General features: G+C 42.0%; 1 protein-coding gene across 9 annotated transcripts in view; it reads right to left on the bottom strand.

Annotated features, from left to right (window-relative positions):
* The window catches only part of Ehmt1 (euchromatic histone lysine methyltransferase 1), a 155,186-nt gene that overhangs the window by 47,282 nt on the left and 88,699 nt on the right, over positions 1 to 19,205 (bottom strand). For all 9 annotated transcript variants that reach the window (XM_074052703.1, XM_074052697.1, XM_074052702.1 and 6 more), the window contains 4 exons: positions 9,299 to 9,376; positions 7,609 to 7,729; positions 4,580 to 4,717; positions 417 to 562 (listed from right to left, as the gene is read on the bottom strand). In XM_074052703.1, the coding sequence (XP_073908804.1) occupies positions 417 to 562; positions 4,580 to 4,717; positions 7,609 to 7,729; positions 9,299 to 9,376 (483 nt within the window). The remainder of the gene's footprint in view (positions 1 to 416; positions 563 to 4,579; positions 4,718 to 7,608; positions 7,730 to 9,298; positions 9,377 to 19,205) is intronic.

The raw sequence follows: 19,205 nt of genomic DNA on the forward strand, positions 1-19,205 counted from the left end.
CTCTTCAGTTCTAGGAACAAGGGAAGAGGGGCTGTGAAATCCTCAGCAAGTCTAAGTCACAAACAGCAGGAGGAAAGTGACACTGGGTGAGACCTGTCCTGAGCAGCAGGTGCACCTGGGAGTAAATGTCCTATCTCAACCTATTCATTTCTGAGTTTATAGCAAGGTAGTAAAAACCTTTATAAAAGCATGGTCACAAAAGAAGTGAAGCAAGCTGTGTAGTTTATCTTTTTTCAGCAGGCTCTAGATGTATATTCTGCATCTCATCACCAGTAGCTGCTCCATCAGCCCTGTGGAAAGTCTGTGTAGACCCTTTGTCATGTGAGACCACGGGCTGGACCTTAATTGCAAAAAGCTGTACTTTCTGGTGCATGACAATTCCTGCAGCTGTTTTAAGTGAAAATAAACATGCTTACTTCGTGATCCACGCTCTCGGTGGCCATGCACTGGTTGTTGGCCAGGGTACTGATCTCACGGCTCTTGGGGGTTTCCATCCGGCAGCTGCAGAGAGGCACTTCCTGGAGGCCATCCGTCTCCAGCACGTCCGGACCGTTGGCCAGCCCTAAGTCACACAGACACGCATCAGCTTATGCAACCCTGACCTATAAAGACCATTCAGAGCAATCAATTCCAGAGTCTTTACAGTCTCTCTCTTTAGACTCTTTTGCATGGAAATAAGAGCAACACCATGCGTTATGCACCAGCACTGCTCAGGAGGGGCATCCACATGCCCCTTGACACCTATCACAGTGGGAAAAAGGCACAGGATGTGTGAGCCTCTCCCATGGACAGGCCTCCTACCAGGTCCCAAAGAATGACTTGCTAATCCATCTTCTCAAGGCCTGTGCCACAGGTCAGAGGGAGAGGTTCCATATTCATCAGCAACTCCTCAATCTTCTGGGTTTCACACAAAAAAGCATTCACTAAATGCTGAGACCTTGTTTTCCTCATTTGGTTTAAAAATTACACCCCTTCTCCCCAAAAAATTACACCCCCCCCAAGAGAAATTCAATTTTTAAGGCTTTATTAATCATTTACTTATTGTCTAGAATATTATCTACCTATCACATCATCCAAAAAAGCCCATATACTAGGCTGAGAGGAAAAAAATTGGGAAAAACAAAAATAAGCTAGAAGATAATTTGGCCTACAAATATTAATTATAACAGCATTTATCATTCACAGTTTAGACTGATGTGGAGATTAGCAATGAGACAGGAAGCAAAGCCTGAGCACAGCAAAGCTGGTGCCTACTTCACCTGGGGGCAGAAAGGCAGAATCTAACCTGGTCACCCTAAGAGGGAGGTGGGGGATGGAGGTCATAGGTAGTGGCTGCCAGAAAGATCATGCAATCTTATGAGTGGCTCCTTCCAAAAGAAGCCAGAGCCCCTGCATGTCCTTTTGTGAAACAGCAGAAATAGAAATTGAATCAGTGTTTCAAATACTATTACCTCTCTAAATTAAAAAAATTAATTCTAGGGCTGGAGGTGTGGTGGCTCAAGTGATATGCTGAGCAAGCTTGAGGCCCTGACTTCAAACCCCAGTATTGCCCAAAAAATAAAATAATAGTAATAATAATTACCTCTGTGTTTACATCTAAAAATACACTGCTGATGTAGATTAAACTGCACCAGTCAGTCACTGATCAGTGATTTTTCCAAGCCAGTTAAGCCATGGAGGCCACCTGGACATTGCCTATTTCACAGACAACAAACCTTTCGGCTATTTCTTCTAAATGTCTGTATTTTAGAAAAATGAAACTTATGCTCAGCCAATCAGAAGCAGCCAACTGATTTATTGACAGACTTATGAGTAAGGCAGAAGGTAACTGTACCCAAGTAATGATTTGCTTGCAGATTTCCATGTCTGCCCTATATAACCTTCCCTTGCATTTCTTGATTGCTTCTGGTCTGGAGCTGTCCAATCCACAAATCACTCAGACAAATTCTCTACAAGTGCATGCTGCCTTAGTCAGCCTCCAGCAATCTGTCTTCATCCCATGAAGCCACTCACTATTCATCTCTGACCTATTAGTAATCGGCATAGGTCCTAGCCAGGAGGTAGTCCATCCTTACCCAGGGTCAACAAATGAGGGACAGCCTGAGTCATGGGTTTCTAAAAAGAAAGGAGCTTGTAACTCTGGCTGTCTGACTTCCCAGTCTAGCCTCTGGAGTCCCTCACACCAAAACGTCAAGAAATGTGAGGCAAAACTCAAATTAGAATCACTTCAAATTTAAAACTGTAAGGGCCTCTAAGATAATCCTGTTCATTAACTTGGCTTTTAAATAGGGAAACAGACAAATCCACAAAGAAGCAGTCAGATAACTGTCCTTCCACTGTGCAGACCATGTGTGGCTAAGGAAGCTGAAGTCAGGTGGAAAGAACACAGGATCTACACACCTGGGCAGCAGTGTCATGGCACAGACATCTGTGTGTGTTGGGGTGTGCTCCGGTCCTCAGCAGCAAAGAATTACAGGGGCAGCAAGAGAAACGACTGACATAGCCTCCATGTACACAACCTCTCCACTGAGCTCAGCTTGTCCTGCTCTCCCATATAACCACTGTCATAAGCTCCTGACCTCTCCCAACCTCAAGTCCTCTGCCTCCTGTTACCTGCTGGGATGACAACATCACTCAGCTCATCTAGAAGCAGACACATGAGAAAAGAAGCTGATGCAAGTGGGGATTTCTGACAGCAGCACAAATGTTCTCTTATCCACACATGCTCAAGTTCTGGTTTTGAACCATGACTAGAACCACCACCTGTTCCTAACTGGGCTGAGCAGTCTTCCAAGGCCTACACACCTGTTGCAGCCTTGCTCTCCCACTTCCTTCCCTCAGGTGTCCCTCCTCCATGCTTGAAGCATGAACACAAGTGATTAATGCTCTGTTTTGTTTCTTCTAGGTGTTAATTCTCTCAATGAAAAGCATGTTGAGCAAACCAATTACTGATTGATCAATCAGGACTGATCAATCAAAGTTAAGTAAATTTGGGGAGGCCAATTTATAAAATACCATGGAATCTGAGGAAACCACTATAAATTGGCCTTCTCTTCCCTTATCTCTCTAACTTGGCCCTCACCATTCAGGCCCCTGGGCCAGCCACTCGTGGCTCTTTGCAGTTACATTTACCACTTTTGGTACTTACTTTTACTAGAGACAGAGAGATGTATTTTTAGGTGGAAGGGCCTTTGCCATCTTAACCTCCTGCCACAACAGCCAGCAGGTTTCCTGCACAGCAAGTGAGTCAACTTGAAAAACAGTACTATTCCCTGCTTACAGTCAAATCGCCAACCTCTTGAGTCCTCCAAGTTTAAAAGTTTAGAATAAGAAAACTTAAACATAGTTACGCTTATGTAGAAAGGACGCATGGGGTACATACGATGAGGGTTTATGATCCAGTTGGTGTGAGATGAATTAAAAATCATTTTCTCTTATGGACAAACCTAAGATTCATGTCTTTTTTTTTGAGGTACTGGGGTTTGAACTCAGGGCCTACACCTGAAGCCACTCCACCAGCCATTTTTTTTGTGCTGGTTTTTTTTTTTTTTTTTTTTTTTTTTTGTGAAATAGTGTCTTGAGCACTATTTCACTATTTGCCAAAGCTGGCTTTGAACCGCGATCCCCCTGATCTCTGCCTCCTGAGTAGCTAGGATTACAGGCATGAGCCACCGGCGCCTGGCTAAGATTCATATCTTAACCTAAAGATAGTTTCCTAAATTATACAAGTGAATCACACCTCTTTAAGCATTCAAACTCCTAAAAAGTCAGTCATTTTGTCATTTTAATAAATGATTCATTAAACCCCTACTGTAAACCACAACTCTATACTTGCAAAGCCTACGTGGAATGTAAATAGCTACAAGATTTTACATTCCCTCCCAGTATTATATTCCACAGACAGTCTTCCAAGATCACCAGTGACTTTCAGTTATAGAAAGTTTCTAAGTGATTAAAACAGAGGGGAATGGACAGAGAAAAGTGACAGCAAGCTTGCACAAGAGCTTCCAGCAGGCACTGCTGGAGCATCTGTGACTAAAGGCACATAGCAGCACCTGGGCACTTCATGTCAGAACATACCTGGGAGCAGTCTGCTCAACACCAGCCAGAAGACAGCTGCAACCAACCAATTAGAATCAGAGATCATCTGAAGGCACACTTCAAAATAGGCTATCCATTAAGTTCTGAGACATGGCCAGAGAAGAAGGACACCTTTTAATCACAGTGTGCCTGGCCCACAGTGGGGAAAACACTGTAAGACACAACCTCCTGCAACCTATATGGCAGGAGGCGACTTCCACTATGCTCTTGGAGGTCTCCCATACTTTCTGCCACTTGAGTATTGCAAGTGACCCAGTTAATGTATTCTGTAGCACCTGTAAGTGGTGAATTAGATTCTAGACAGACAAGGGAAGGTCAATCATGTCTGACAAGTCATCAACAATTCGAAGAACATGAGTAGTCCTTGTATCCGCATCACCTTAGTGATGCATTTGATCAGACTTTCTAGTAACATCCACCAAGAGGTATCAGACGAACAAAAAGAGCAAGATGGCATAGTCACAGTTCCAACACCAACCTTCACTTTCGGCTTGGGAGGACAGAATCCCTCTGACGCGGAGATCCAATGAGTCCAGAGAAACTTCCATATACCCCGTGCTGTCTCCCGGAGCCGTCTGCTCAGTGCTTCCTGGAGACGACTTACACGCCTCAGAACCTACACGCAGAATGCACATACTATAAGAATCGAGCAGATAACCACACCCATCCAGACTCCTCAGGCAAGAGGCCACTTCCCAGGAAAGGGACAATTTTAATGAATCCATTCAAAACATAAACTGTGATGCCTATTACCTGGACCACCCCAGTTTCACTGTCATTTTCTCCCTGTGCATCATTTTGTTAATTCCCTACATCTACTTAGTATAATTATGAGGGGCTGCATTGAGAAAAACAACAGCACAAACACATTAAAACATTTTTCTCTATCTCTTTCCCTGCTAAATAAAAGCTGAATCAAGTAACCAAGAGAATGGATAAAAATGTGATAAATGTTCTGTAAATTGCCTTAAAGTAAGATAGAAAAGTCTAATTTGCAGGTTTGAAAGACCAGCTGACATAAAGTAGCTGAAGAAACAGCCCAAACATGCAGAGTGGCTAGGAAATCTATGTTCACTGAAGGTGCTGACCTTCAGTTGTCCTGGCCGACACAGGGGGTTTCCCATGGACAGGGTTAGCATCAATCCCATCAGACACAGAAACCTATGAAGTACACCACTCACCAGAAAGCAATAAAATCTAAATATGCTAAGAAGGGATGGCTGCAGGAGGACTAGCTCAACAGTGCAATGGGAGGTGCCAGGGCTTCCCTCAGACTCAGGGACACAGGATGGTAGTAGCAGTAGGCCAGCCTGTCCACACTTCCCAGAAGGGCCCAAGAGAGAGATATAAAGTCAAGTTTCTGCAATTTTAAGGATGTTTCCTAAAGAAAAGTCGGGTGCCAGTGGCTCACACCTGTAATCCTAGCTTCCCAGGAGGCGGAAATCAGGAGGGTCACAGTTCAAAGCCAGCCCATCTCTAAAATAACCAACACAACACAAAACAGGAGTTTAAGTGGTAGGGTCCTGCCTAGCAAGCATGAGGCCGAGTTCAAACCTCAGTACTAGGGAGAAAAAAAAAAAGCTAAGGAAAGTATACATTAATACCAGCAAAGGGGAAATGACCATGTTACATAGCCAACCTTCTAACTACTGGTCATCAATATTATTTCAATATAATTATTTTAAAACAAATGAACCATTACCACCAAGAGATATGATACCCAACATCTTTTAATTCACATCTGCACAATTTAAAGAACATGAGTGGTCAAATTTTAAATACTTTATGTAAAGAAATAAAATTCAAACTCCTATTTGAGTAAATATTTAGGCACACAGTACAGCCAAAATGAAAAAGATGAAGTCTCTATCCCAAAAACAACTTTGGTCTTGGACCTATTGTCAGCCAAGAGTAAAAGCCTTATCAGCGCTCTGACCTCAATGGGTAATCCTGGGGGAAAGGAAACACGCTGAAGGAGCAGACGGGATGTCAGGCCTCTCCATGGCCTCCCTGTCTCAAGAGGCTGCCTCCAGACTCCAGTCAACAGACCTCTTCTGCTAGAAGCTAGAGGAATAGATGACATCGTTCAAAAGAGGAGCCACATTCTGCTGCTTCATGGTAGTAGCATAAAGGCCAACAAAGAGTAATGGAACCAGTTAGCAAGCCCAGTAGCCACCACATCCTGCTGACACAAGCTCCCAGGCAAAGAAGTCAATCTGACCCATGGTGCCCAATCAGCTGCCTACCTATAGGAGGGAGTGGACTCTTCCTAACACCATGCTCAAACATTACCTCAGGTACACCAGGGATCCGTGTGAGCACTGTAAAACTTCAGAAGAAAACAGACAGATTCTGGTGACTGGGGTTACTCAGATCACAAAAAGTATGAACATAAAAGAAAATCTATAAATTAGACTTCAAAAAATTTTAACTATTGCTCTTACCCTACCCTAAACATATCCTAAGAAAAATAAAAAAGCCAGAGACTAGGTACAAATACATGCAAAACATCTATCTGATTAAATAATTTGTATTCAAAATACTTATAGAACTCTTACAACTCAGTGAGAAGACAAATGAGCAAAAAGATACAAACTCACACTTCACAAAAGGATACAGAAAGGCTGAGAGGTACAACTTCATTTATTCATCAGGTAAAAACAACCTGATAGCACTGCAGGACCATGGGAAACACTGAAGTGAATTAGACTAAAAACTCCAATAAGCCTAGCAAGACAGAGAGGGGCTGAACCCAAGTGTTGCCATGGGGATGTAAAAGAGGATCTATGCTTTTGAAAAAGAGCTCAGAAGTTTCTGAAAGAGCTGAGTGCTCAGCACACAAATCAGACATGCCACTCCTGGATATACAGACACATGGAGCACCTGCCTGGTGAAGGCTGCACACAACTCACAGCAGGTTTCTTTCTAGCAGTCCAACTCGAAAGAGCCCAGAACCCACCTAAAGGAGTGTGGTGAAAGGGCCACGGTATAGCCACGTGGTGGATTACTTCTTGCCAGTGGACGGGAAGGAACTTTTCAACACATGTAACAGCAGGTAGACTCAAAACAATTACACTCAAGCTGGGAGCAGTGGCTCACATGTGCTTTCCCAGCTACTTGGGAGGTAGAGATTAGCAGGATTGCAATTTGAGGCTAGTCCAGACAAAAAGTTAGTGAGACATCCCCCACATCTCAACCAGTAAAAGCTAGGAGTGCTGGCGCATGCCTTTCATCCCAGCAGGAAACAAACAGGAAGGTCGTAGTCCAAGCCTGTTGGGCAAAAAAACCTAAAGCAAAAAGGGCTGTGGCTCAAGAGGTAGAGCACCTGCTTAATTTGAAGCTCTGAATTCAAATTCCACTTGTTAACTTAAATTTCTCTAACAAAGTCATTCAAATATTTGTTAACAGTGGACCATCTTTTCAAGTGAAATCCTACACAGAACCTCAGCCCCAGGCTGAGCTGAGGCCCCACACCAAGTGCACAGGCCCAGGCTTCACTGTGCTTACCAAGCACGCCACTTGGCTTCTTTCTACTTCTCCGCCTCCTTTTCCGAGCTGGCTTGATCCAGGGGCTGTCGGTCTTTCCTCTCCTCTTGAGAAATTTCTTCTTGATGCTGGATTCAGAACTCTGGAGGACCAAAGGACAGATACATCAGAAGCAAAGCAGAGGGAGCACCTGAGAACAAAAACGACTAGGAGTTGTTTGCCTGCAAAATAAAATTCTTGCTATTTCTTGATTCTTCCTCTCAAAGACTCACTTCGCTTTTAGACATTTTTCTGGGTTACATTCTAAAGATACTCATGCTGTTCCCTACACATCTCTCTATGCTCAGTCCTTTTAGAAGTAGAAGAGTCAAGAAAATTAAAATAGAATTTATAACTCTTATTTGAGTTTGACACAAAAGAAAATAATAAAATGGAAAATTCTTCTCAGGAACTACATAAATGAACTCAGTAAGCAATCAACTTTCCATCATAAGTATCCACCTGTTTTGCTCCTAAGGAAAGGAAGTACCCAGGCCACATGGAGAGCAGGGAAAGAGCTGCAATGCACCAGTAACCACCAGGAGTCAGGAGTATGTGCTGGTAGCTGACGTCGGAGAGGGACAGGTCATGCTAACAGAGCATGAGGGTTTGCGATCCTTCTTCCCAGTGGCTCAAGTGGTAGAGTACTTGCCTAGCAAGCCTGAAGCCCCAAGTTCACCGCAAAAAAAACCAAAACTGTGAGTTTGAAACCAGCCTGGGCTACACAGCAAGACCTTATCTCAAAAACAAAAACATGACTCCAAGGAAGGATGCTGTGCTTGACACATACGGTCACACAACACAGCATGTCAGCTGTCCCAATGGACCAGAGTGTGTCCTGCTGCAGCTGCTTCAGCTGGGATGGTGCTGGGGAACCATCTTCACGATACATGCCTGCACTGTCTGTATCCCTTCCCCCAAACAGCCCTCACTACACAAAACTTCTGGTAGAACTTCTGCAAGCAAAGCCTTCAACTGCCTTGACCCTGCCTCCTCAACCTGGAAACAATACTTACTCACCAAACCCAAGGGTCCACAGCAGTTGACTCCATGGGCCACCTTCTCTCTCTTCAGTTCTATGTCACATGATCTGAGGCCCCACACTTCCTCCCCATAGCAAAGAGACCTCCTTTTTGAGCTCACATGTTGCTCACCTCCTCTACTCAGCACTCATGCACTAGAATTCCCAAGGATTCATTAGCTCAGTAACTAACCGTGAGGAAAGGAATGAGCAAGGCTCAGTGTGCTCCTCACACTGCCCCATTTCCTAGCCCCCCACTCCGACAGACTTTCAGGCCCCAACTCAGTGGCTTGCTGGGTGCAACAGACCTCAGCAAGGGAAGAGCAGGACTCTGCTCCCTCCATTCTACCTCAAAGCATCTCAAATCTAGCACTTCCTCCTCTCGGCAGCCACTGCGGTAAAACCCCACTCTACATGACCCTTCCCTCAGAAGTGGGCAGCCCTGCACCAGACCCTGCCTGATGTTGTACCTCAGTGCCCAGCCCTGCACCTGTCCCACCCAACACTAAGCCACAACTCTGAGGTTTCTTTATCCACTCTCCCTCAGGCAAGACTCCTGCCTGCCTATGACTCTCAGCACACAATGGGGGTGACCATGGTATTATCTGCAGCTCCTGCACTGCACACACATCAGACTAAGCGCAGGATTACCAGGTCAGATTCGTCTCCGCCGTCCTCGTCCTCCCCTGTGTCAGCTGACTCCTGGTCTTCCTCCGACTCGCCATCCATCTGATAAGCCATATGGCCAAGGAGAAAAACCAAACCAAAAACCAATTAGATCCTTTAGTGACAGATAAATGGATCTAAAACAAATGTTCAAAAACATATAGTGGTGCATGCTGGAGATGCAAGCAGAAGGAACCCCATTGTCTGTCCACTTGCAGAGTGAGGCTGCCTGGCTGGGGAATGCCCAGGCAGAGAACAAGACATCTTGAGTTTTAGCTACTGCTTCCTGTCGAGATGCCTCATCCCAAATGGGCCGTTCTCCTTGGTGGTGTCACCTTATCACAATAGGAAGATGACCACTCTGTGTACTCAAATTCGCCAGTTAGGCCCTGGGGTTTACTGTGCTAAAGAAGCCCAGTGCACTTGAGGCATGGCAGATGCCCGTAAAAAGTGACATGCACAACAAAAACATTCTCAGAAGCCACAAAACAGTACACAACCAAATCTACTCCACCCACCCAAGAGCAGTCCAACCCCCAGATCTATCAATACTACGCTGCCTGGCCCCTTCCAGCAAATGTACATTTTCCTGTACCTGTCCAAATCCTGAGGACTGACAGGCCTGTGCTATGTCCTGGCTCCCTGTGGGGTACACTCCAGGTTACCAAACTCTTCCCTATACTCCTAATCAACAGCACTTGTGGGTTTTACAATAATGCTTCATTCCAGACAAGCTGAGGTTCTCCAGGACAGACAGAAAGACAGCCCTCTTGTTAACCCCATCCCAATATGGCTAATGTCTGTGTCGCCTGAGGTTCTCACACAGGACTCCCACAACTGCTATCATGAGCTACACAGCCTATTAATGTCAGATCAGCAGTTTTATAGCAGGGCTCTATTTGAACTTTGATGGGAACTTGCTCTGAATTCATAGACAACAAGGGAACAGAACAGTGTGTCTTCGCATCAGACAACAATGGGTATTTTCTCAACTCTTTCAGAAAAACCTGTTTTACTCTTACAGGCATCACATGCTTTGATAAGTTTATTCCTCAGTACTTTGGGAAACAGTTAATCTTTCAATGTAATTTGTAGTTTGACTTTTGGACTACTGCTTTTTGTTTTGTTTTCCTTTTGGTGGTACTAGGATTTGAACTCGGGCCCTCATGCTTGCTAGGCAGGTACTCTACCACTTAAGCCACTCCACCAGGTTTTTGGACCACTGCTTTTTAAAGATCTACACAAACTTATGTGCCTCCAGACAACCTGAGCACAGACAGACAGGACTGGCCACTAGTCACTATAAAATAGACATCTGCATGCTTTTCTACTCAGTTTAGAAAACACCCCTAGGCATTTACTGATTAGCTGACAATGCTGGCATTGCATTCTCAACGTGGACACCTTTTAGGTCTCAACTACATGCAAATTCAGCTTAGTCACTCTAATAGTGTTTCAGCTGGCTGTCCTGGATTCTCAGATGGAAGATATGTTCTCGGCAAAGTCTTCTCCCTTGTCCTTTTAAATATTAATGTTTCTTTCTGCAGCATCAGCCAGAACAGTCGGCACTGCTGTGCTCATATATAAATGCAGCAATCTCGCCCTCGTTTTATGATTGATAAAACAGATGTTCTGGATTTTCACCATTAAATGTTAACATTTTTGGTAGGGTTCTGACTTGTCAGCTTTATTTAATTATGAGTTTGCTTTTTTTTTTTTTTTTTTTTTTTTTGCAGCATTGGGGTTTGAACTCAGGGCTTCACACTTGCTAGGCAGGCACGCTACCACTTCAGCCATTCCGCCAGCCCATGAAATTGCTCTTAATTCATTGGGTAGTTGTTTTTTTTAATGTGAAACAAGAGTAATCAATGCATCTACCAATTCAAAGAGGTAAATAACATGGTTAATTCCACTTTCTTCAGGAACATACATCACAGCAGTTCACAGATACTATGGACTTGGGACCCCCGTGCTCACTAAAAGGTCACTGATAGGACTGGCAGAGTGGCTCAAGTGGTAGAAGACCTGAGTTCAAACCCCAATATTACAAAAAAAAAAAAAAAATCATTAAGAACAATAAAGAGCTTTTGTCAATATACCTACTAACAATTGCTAGAGAACTTCCATGTGGTTCCCTACACTTCCACCCTTCTGTGATGTTCCTTCCCGGGCACACCTGCCCTGCCACCTCCATGCCTTAACCACACCTCATTTTCTGCCTGGAATGCCCTTCCCATTATTCCTCCTTTTCCTCTTCCTGAGACAAACTCCTACTCAGCCTTTAAAGCCCAGCTCACGAGATTCCAAGATGGCGGCTAGAGGGAGGAAGCAGAAAGTGTGCCTCCTAAATTAAAATCTTGCAGAGACGCTGGAGATACACCTTATAGGAAAAACAACTGAGAAGAGGCAAAATTTTGACTCCTCCACACCTCCAGCATGTGCATAGCATCTCCACTTCACGTTAAATGGAGAAACCAGGAGGGCTCCTGCGCTGCCACCAGATGGCAGCGCCCAGACTGCTAGGGAAGATGCAGACAACAAGGTGAGCTAAGTGGGACGCGGTACTCCCACAGACAACCCTGGGCCAGATCAGCATAGTCCCCTGGACAGACTGACCCCCATCCAGGGAAAAAAGAAAAAAAAAACTGAATAATAAGCAATAACAACAAAAAAGACATGTAGCAAAGAGGGCGGGTGCCCTGAGCACCAAAGGGGGGGGAGGGGAAATCCCTCACAACAAGCTAGCTGGAGAAGGCAGGAATGGTGGCACACGCCCAGCAACCAGGAGCGGGAAAGTTGTAAAAGTGGCAGTGGGAGGAAAACTCCACAGAAGAGGGGGAAAGACCCACTTTCCATGTGAACTGTAAATAAACACACAGGCCTGAGAAAGCTGCTGCAATGTCACCTCCCCCAGTGTGCTTGGAAAGGGGAAAGCTTGCAGCAGTGGTGGTGGAGCCCAGGAGAACTCTTAAGTAAACAAAGACTGAGGGGCCTGGTGAGTGTTAAGCTCACTCCCGAGATCTGCATAAATAAAGCCTCCAGCAACAGAAGGCTGACAGCAGCGGGCAAGCAAGCCACAGCCTCAGATGGCCATTCACAGAACTGTTTCTAGACTCTTTGTCTCTCTTCCTTTGATGAGACAACAACCAAACTACAGCTGCATGCTGAAAAACGTACTGAAACTGTATTGCACTTGAACTTGGGACACTTTGTGGGTTTTGTTTGTTTTTTGTTTTTGTTTTTAGTTTTTTTCCCCTTTGACTACACAACAGAACTACTTCTGAGACACCATCTCCAGGATTGCAGGCTGAGGGATGAACACCAAAATTATTAAGACTGAAATTTTATTGCATTTGAACTTGGAGACTTTTTTTTCATTTTTTTTTTAATTTTATTTTTGATTTTCAATCCTCTCTCTGTCTCTCTAATGCCTGTTCAGCTTACTGTTGATTAGTACACTATCTCTCCCTGTTTATATCTTTGAAACTTTTTTGTATATTTTTTCTACTTGTTTGTTTGTTCCTTTTTCTTTAACTTGTTTCTTTCCATCTCCTTTCACCCTTCCATTCTAAATATCACCATTGTTATTATTACAAGCTAGAAAATACTTAATTGCACACAGTACAGGGACAATAACAACACCAAAGGCAATGACGGGAAGACAGAAAAAACAGGGAAACCAGTTTCCCCACAACAAAAAATTAGTACAGGAACCAGAGGGAAATGAAGAAAACAGATACTCAGATCCAGACTCCAACAAGATGAAGAGAAACTATGCCAAAGAACCAAATGAAGCCCGCAAGAATAATTTAAAAGAAGACATACTACAGGTACTCAATGAGAATTTTATAGAGATGATACTGGATATGGTCAACCAAAATGTACAGGAGACACTCAAGAAATTCCAAGACAACAAAAATAGAGAATTTGAAAAAGCAAAAGAAAAAATAAAAGAAACCATAGAAGCACTGTACAAACACCAAAATGAAACAAAGAACACGATTAATAAAGAGATAAATGAACTCAGGACAAAAACAGACAACATTAAAGAGGAAACCATCCAGGATATGGAAAACCTCAGAAAAAAGAACGAAACAGAATTGCAAAACAAAATGGAAGGCCAATCCAGCAGAACAGACAAACAGAAAACAAAACCTTAGAACTTGAAGATGAAATGGTAATTAAAGGTAAAACCGAAGAACTATCAGTAAAACAACTCAAGACCTGTGAAAAGAAAATGCAAGAACTCACCAACTCAATCAAAAGACCAAACCTGAGAATCATGGGTAGTGAAGAAGGAGAAGAGGTGCAAGCAAAGGGAATGCATAATATGGTCAACAAAATAGTAACAGAAAATTTCCCAAATCTACAGAAATCTATTTCCATACAGATGCAAGACGCCTCCAGGACACCAAACAGACCAGATCAAAATAGAACTACCCCACAGCATATCCAAATTAAAACAACAAGTACAGAAACCAGAGAAAGAATATTGGAGGCTGTAAGAGAGAAAAAAACAAATAACATACAAAGGTAAACTCATCAAAATCACAGCAGACTTCTCAACAGAAACATTAAAAGCAAGAAGAGATTGGGGTGAGATCTTCCTGGCACTGAATGAAAATAACTTCAATCCCAGGATACTCTACCCAGCAAAACTATCATTCAAAACAGATGGAGCAATAAAAGCCATCCATGAGAAGCAGAAACTAAAACAGTATGTGATCACAAAGCCACCACTACAAAACATACTTCAAGAGATTCTGCACACAGAAAGTGAAACCCAACATAACCATGAAAGGGCAGGCAGCACCAAATTACAGGAAAAGAAAAAGCAAGAAAGTACAGAGTAACCTCAACTTAGGTACACACAATCAAACCTTCAAACAACTAGGACAACTAAATGACAGGAATCACCACATACCTATCAATACTAACACTTAATATTAATGGACTTAATTCCCCCATCAAAAGGCACCGTTTGACAAAATGGATTAAAAGGGAAGATCCAACAATTTGTTGCTTATAGGAGACCCATCTAATGGACAGAAATAAGCATAGGCTTAGGATGAAAGGCAAGAAGATTTACCAAGCCAATGGCCCCTGAAAACAGGCAGGAGTAGCAATACTAATCTCTGACAAAGTAGACTTCAAACCTACATTGATCAAACGAGATAAAGAAGGACATTCCATACTAATAAAAGGGGAAATAGACCAAAAGGAACTAACAATTATCAACCTATATACACCTAATGTAAACGCACCCAATTTCATCAAACATACCCTGAAGGACCTAAAAGCATATATTAACTTTAACACAGTGGTCGTGGGAGACTTTAACACCCCATTATCATCACAAAAAGATCAATAAAGAAATCCTGTATCTAAAATATACAATAGATCAAATGGACCTACTTGATGTCTACAGAACATTTCATCCAACTTCTACACAATATACATTCTTCTCAGCAGCCCATGGAACCTTCTCTAAAATAGATCATATCCTAGGGCACAAAGCAAGCCTCAGCAAATATAAGAAAACAGAAATTATACCGTGCATACTATCTGATCACAATACCATAAAACTAGAACTCAACAACAAACGTAAAGACAAACAACATGCAAACAGCTGGAAACTAAGTAACTCATTACTTAATGAACAATGGATAATTGGTGAAATAAAAGAGGAAATTAAAAAGTTCGTGGAAGTCAATGAAAATGAAAACACAACCTACCAGAACCTATGGGACACAGCAAAGGCAGTCCTGAGAGGAAAGTTTATAGCCATGAGGGCATATATTAAAAAGACTGAAAGATCCCAAATCAATGACCTAATGATACATCTCAAACTCCTAGAAAAACAAGAACAAGCAAATCCCAAAACAAAGAGGAGAGAAATAATAAAAATAAGAACTGAAATCAATGAAATAGAAACAAAAAAAAAAATACAAAGAATTAATGAAACAAAAAGTTGGTTCTTTGAAAAAATAAACAAGATCGACAGATGCCTGGCAAACCTGACGAAAATGAGGAGAGAAAAACCCCAAATTAGTAGAATTAGGAATATAAAAGGGGAGATAACAACAAACACCATGGAAGTCCAGGAAATCATCAAAGACTACTTCGAGAACCTATATGCAAATAAATTCAAAAATCTTTAAGAAATGGACAGATTTCAAGATACATATGATCATCCAAAACTGAACCAAGAGGATATTAATCACCTGAATAGATCTAGAACACAAAATGAAATTGAAGCAGTAATCAAGAGTCTCCCCAAAAAGAAAAGTCCAGGACCTGATGGATTCTCTGCTGAATTCTATCAGACCTTTAAAGAAGAACTGATACCAACCCTCCTTAAACTGCTCCACAAAATAGAAAGGGAAGGAAAACTGCCTAACACATTTTATGAAGCCAGTATTACACTTATCCCAAAACCAGGCAAAGGCACCTCCAAAAAGGAGAACTATAGGCCAATCTCCTTAATGAACACTGATGCAAAAATCCTCAATAAAATAATGGCAAACCAAATTCAACAACACTTCAAAAAGATCATTCACCACAACCAAATAGCTTCATCCCAGGAATACAGGGGTGGTTCAACATACAAAACTCAATGAACATAATAAACCACATTAACAGAAGCAAAGACAAAAACCACTTGATCATCTCAATAGATGCAGAAAAAGCCTTTGGTGAGATCCAACACCATTTCATCATAAAAGCTCTAAGAAAACTAGGAATAGAAGGAAAGTACCTTAGCATTATAAAAGCTATATATGACAAACCTACAGCCAGCATCATACTTTACAGAGAAAAACTGAAACCATTCCCTGTAAAATCAGGAACCAGACAAGGATGCCCACTATCTCCACTCCTATTCAACATAGTACTGGAATTCCTACTGAGAGCAATTAGGCAAGAAGAAGGAATAAAAGGAATACAAATAGGTAAAGAAACTGCCAAAAATATATCCCTATTTGCAGACGACATGATCCTATACCTTAAAGACCCAAAAAACTCTACTCAAAAGCTCTGAGACATCATCAATAGCTACAGCAAGGTAGCAGGATATAAAATCAACATAGAAAAATCATTAGCATTTCTATACACTAATAATGAACAAACTGAAAAAGAATGTATGAAAACAATTCCATTTACAATAGCCTCAAAAAAAGTCAAATACCTAGGTGTAAACCTAACAAAGGATGTGAATGACCTCTACAAGGAAAACTATACACTTCTGAAGAAAGAGATTGAGGAAGACTATAGAAAGTGGAGAGATCTCCCATGCTCACAGATTGGTAGAATCAACATAGTAAAAATGTTTATACTCCCAAAAGTAATCTACATGTTTAATGCAATTCCAATCAAAATTCCAATGACATTCATTAAAGAGATTGAAAACTCTACCGTTAAATTTATATGGAAACACTAGAGGCCACAAACAGCCAAGGCAATACTCAGTCAAAAGAACAACGCTGGAGGTATCACGATACCCGACTTCAAACTACATTACAAAGCAGTAACAATAAAAACAGCATGGTACTGGCACAAAAACAGATATGATATGTTCTCTTCTCAGGTGAACAGAACAGAGGACCTAGGTATGAAGCCACACAACTATAACCAACTTGTCTTTGACAAAGGCGCTAAAAATATACGATGGAGAAAAGACAGCCTCTTTAACAAAAACTGCTGGGAAAACTGGTTAGCAGTGTGCAAAAAACTGAAACTAGATCCATGTTTATCACCCTATACCAAGATTTTCTCAAAATGGATCAAGGATCTTAATATCAGACCCTGTATCAGACTCTAAAGTTGACAGAGGAAAGAGTAGGAAATATTCTGGAGTTAGTAGGTATAGGTAAGAACTTTCTCAATGGAACCCCAGCAGCACAGCAACTAAGAGATAGCATAGATAAATGGGACTTCATAAAACTAAAAAGATTCTGCTCAATAAAAGAAATGGTCTCTAAACTGAAGAAAATACCCACAGAGTGGGAGAAAATATTTGCCAGCTACACATCAGACAAAGGACTGATAACCAGAATATATAGGGAACTTAAAAAACTAAATTCTCCCAAAATTAATCAACCTATAAAGAAATGGGCAAGTGAACTAAACAGAACTTTCTCAAAAGAAGAAATGCAAATGGCCAAAAAACACATGAAAAAATGCTCACCATCTCTAGCAATAAAGAAAATGCAAATTAAAACCACACTAAGATTCCACCTCACCCCTGTTAGAATAGCCATCATTAGCAACACCACGAACAACAGGTGTTGGCGAGGATGCGGGGAAAAAGGAACCCTCTTACACTGTTGGTGGGAATGTAAACTTGTACAACCACTCTGGAAAAAAATTTGGAGGCTACTTAAAAAGCTAAACATTGATCTACCATTTGATCCAGCAATACCACTCTTGGGGATATACCCAAAAGACTGTGACACAGGTTACTCTAGAGGCACCTGCACACCCATGTTTATTGCGGCACTATTCACAATAGCCAAGTTATGGAAACAGCCAAGATGCCCCACTACTGACGAATGGATTAAGAAAATGTGGTATTTATACACAATGGAATTTTATGCAGCCATGAAGTAGAACAAAATGTTATTATTCACTAGTAAATGGATGGAATTGGAGAACATCATTCTGAGTGAGGTTAGCCTGGCCCAAAAGACGAAAAATCGTATGTTCTCCCTCATATGTGGACATTAGATCAAGGGCAAACACAACAAGGGGATTGGACTCTGATTACATGATAAAGCGAGAGCACACAAGGGAGGTATGAGGATAGGTGAGACACATAAAAAACTAGACAGCATTTGTTGCCCTCAACTCAGAGAAAGCAAAGCAGATACTTTAAAGCAACTGAGGCCAATAGTAGAAGGGGACCAGGAACTACAGAAAAGGTTAGTTCGAGAAGAATTAACTTAGAAGGTAACACACATGTACAGGAAATCAATGTAAGTCAATTCCCTGTATAGCTAGTCTTATCTCAACTATCAAAAATCCTTGGTCCTTCCTATTATTGCTTATACTCTCTCTTCAACAAAATTAGAGATAAGGGCAAAACAGTTTCTGCCAGGTATTGGGGGCAGGGGGGATAAGGGAGGGAGTTGGGGAAGCGGAGAAGAAATGACCCAAACATCGTATACACATAAGAATAAAAACAAAAACAAGTGCTATAATAAAATTTTAGGCTTAGAATACTCAAATCACAAGGCCCAGAGTTGATTAGCTGACAATGCAGTGACAGCAGGACTGGTAACTGCCTTGAAGGACAGCAAGGAACAGACAACTCTTAGCACAGTTCTGGTCTTGTAGACCTCCTTACAGGGTGTCAGAGACTTCCCTAGCCCACTTGAAAGACCACTATTTTACAAAAAATGAAAACAGATTAATATAAAAACCCTAAACATATTGTTTAGTAAAATAAGCCATATTTAATGCTAGGTGTGGTGCAAATCCCAGCTACATAGGTGGTAGAGATAGGAGGAGTGTGGTCCAAGGCCACCCTAACGAAAAACATGAGACCCTATCTGAAACAAACTAAAAGCTAAAAGCGTCTAGGGCCATATCACCCTGAACTCACCCGATCATGTCTTAAAAGCTAAAAAAGTTGGGGGTGTGGAACAACACCTACTTGCAAGTAGAAGGCTCTGAGTTCAAACCTTTGTATTAAAAAAAAAAAAAAAAAAGCATATTGTATGATTCCATTTATATAAAGAACAAAACCAAACAAAGCAATTCCGATGCTAGCACTTAGGCGATAGTCATCTCTGTGGGTACTGGAGAGGGGAGGGAAGGGTGGGCTTCAGAAGTGTGGGTAAACCCCAGGCTCTGACCTGGGTGGGGTCACCTTTAAATATCACCAAACCATGCA

Source organism: Castor canadensis, chromosome 13, assembly GCF_047511655.1.
Source record: "Castor canadensis chromosome 13, mCasCan1.hap1v2, whole genome shotgun sequence".
In the NCBI taxonomy this organism is placed as follows: Eukaryota; Metazoa; Chordata; class Mammalia; order Rodentia; family Castoridae; genus Castor; species Castor canadensis.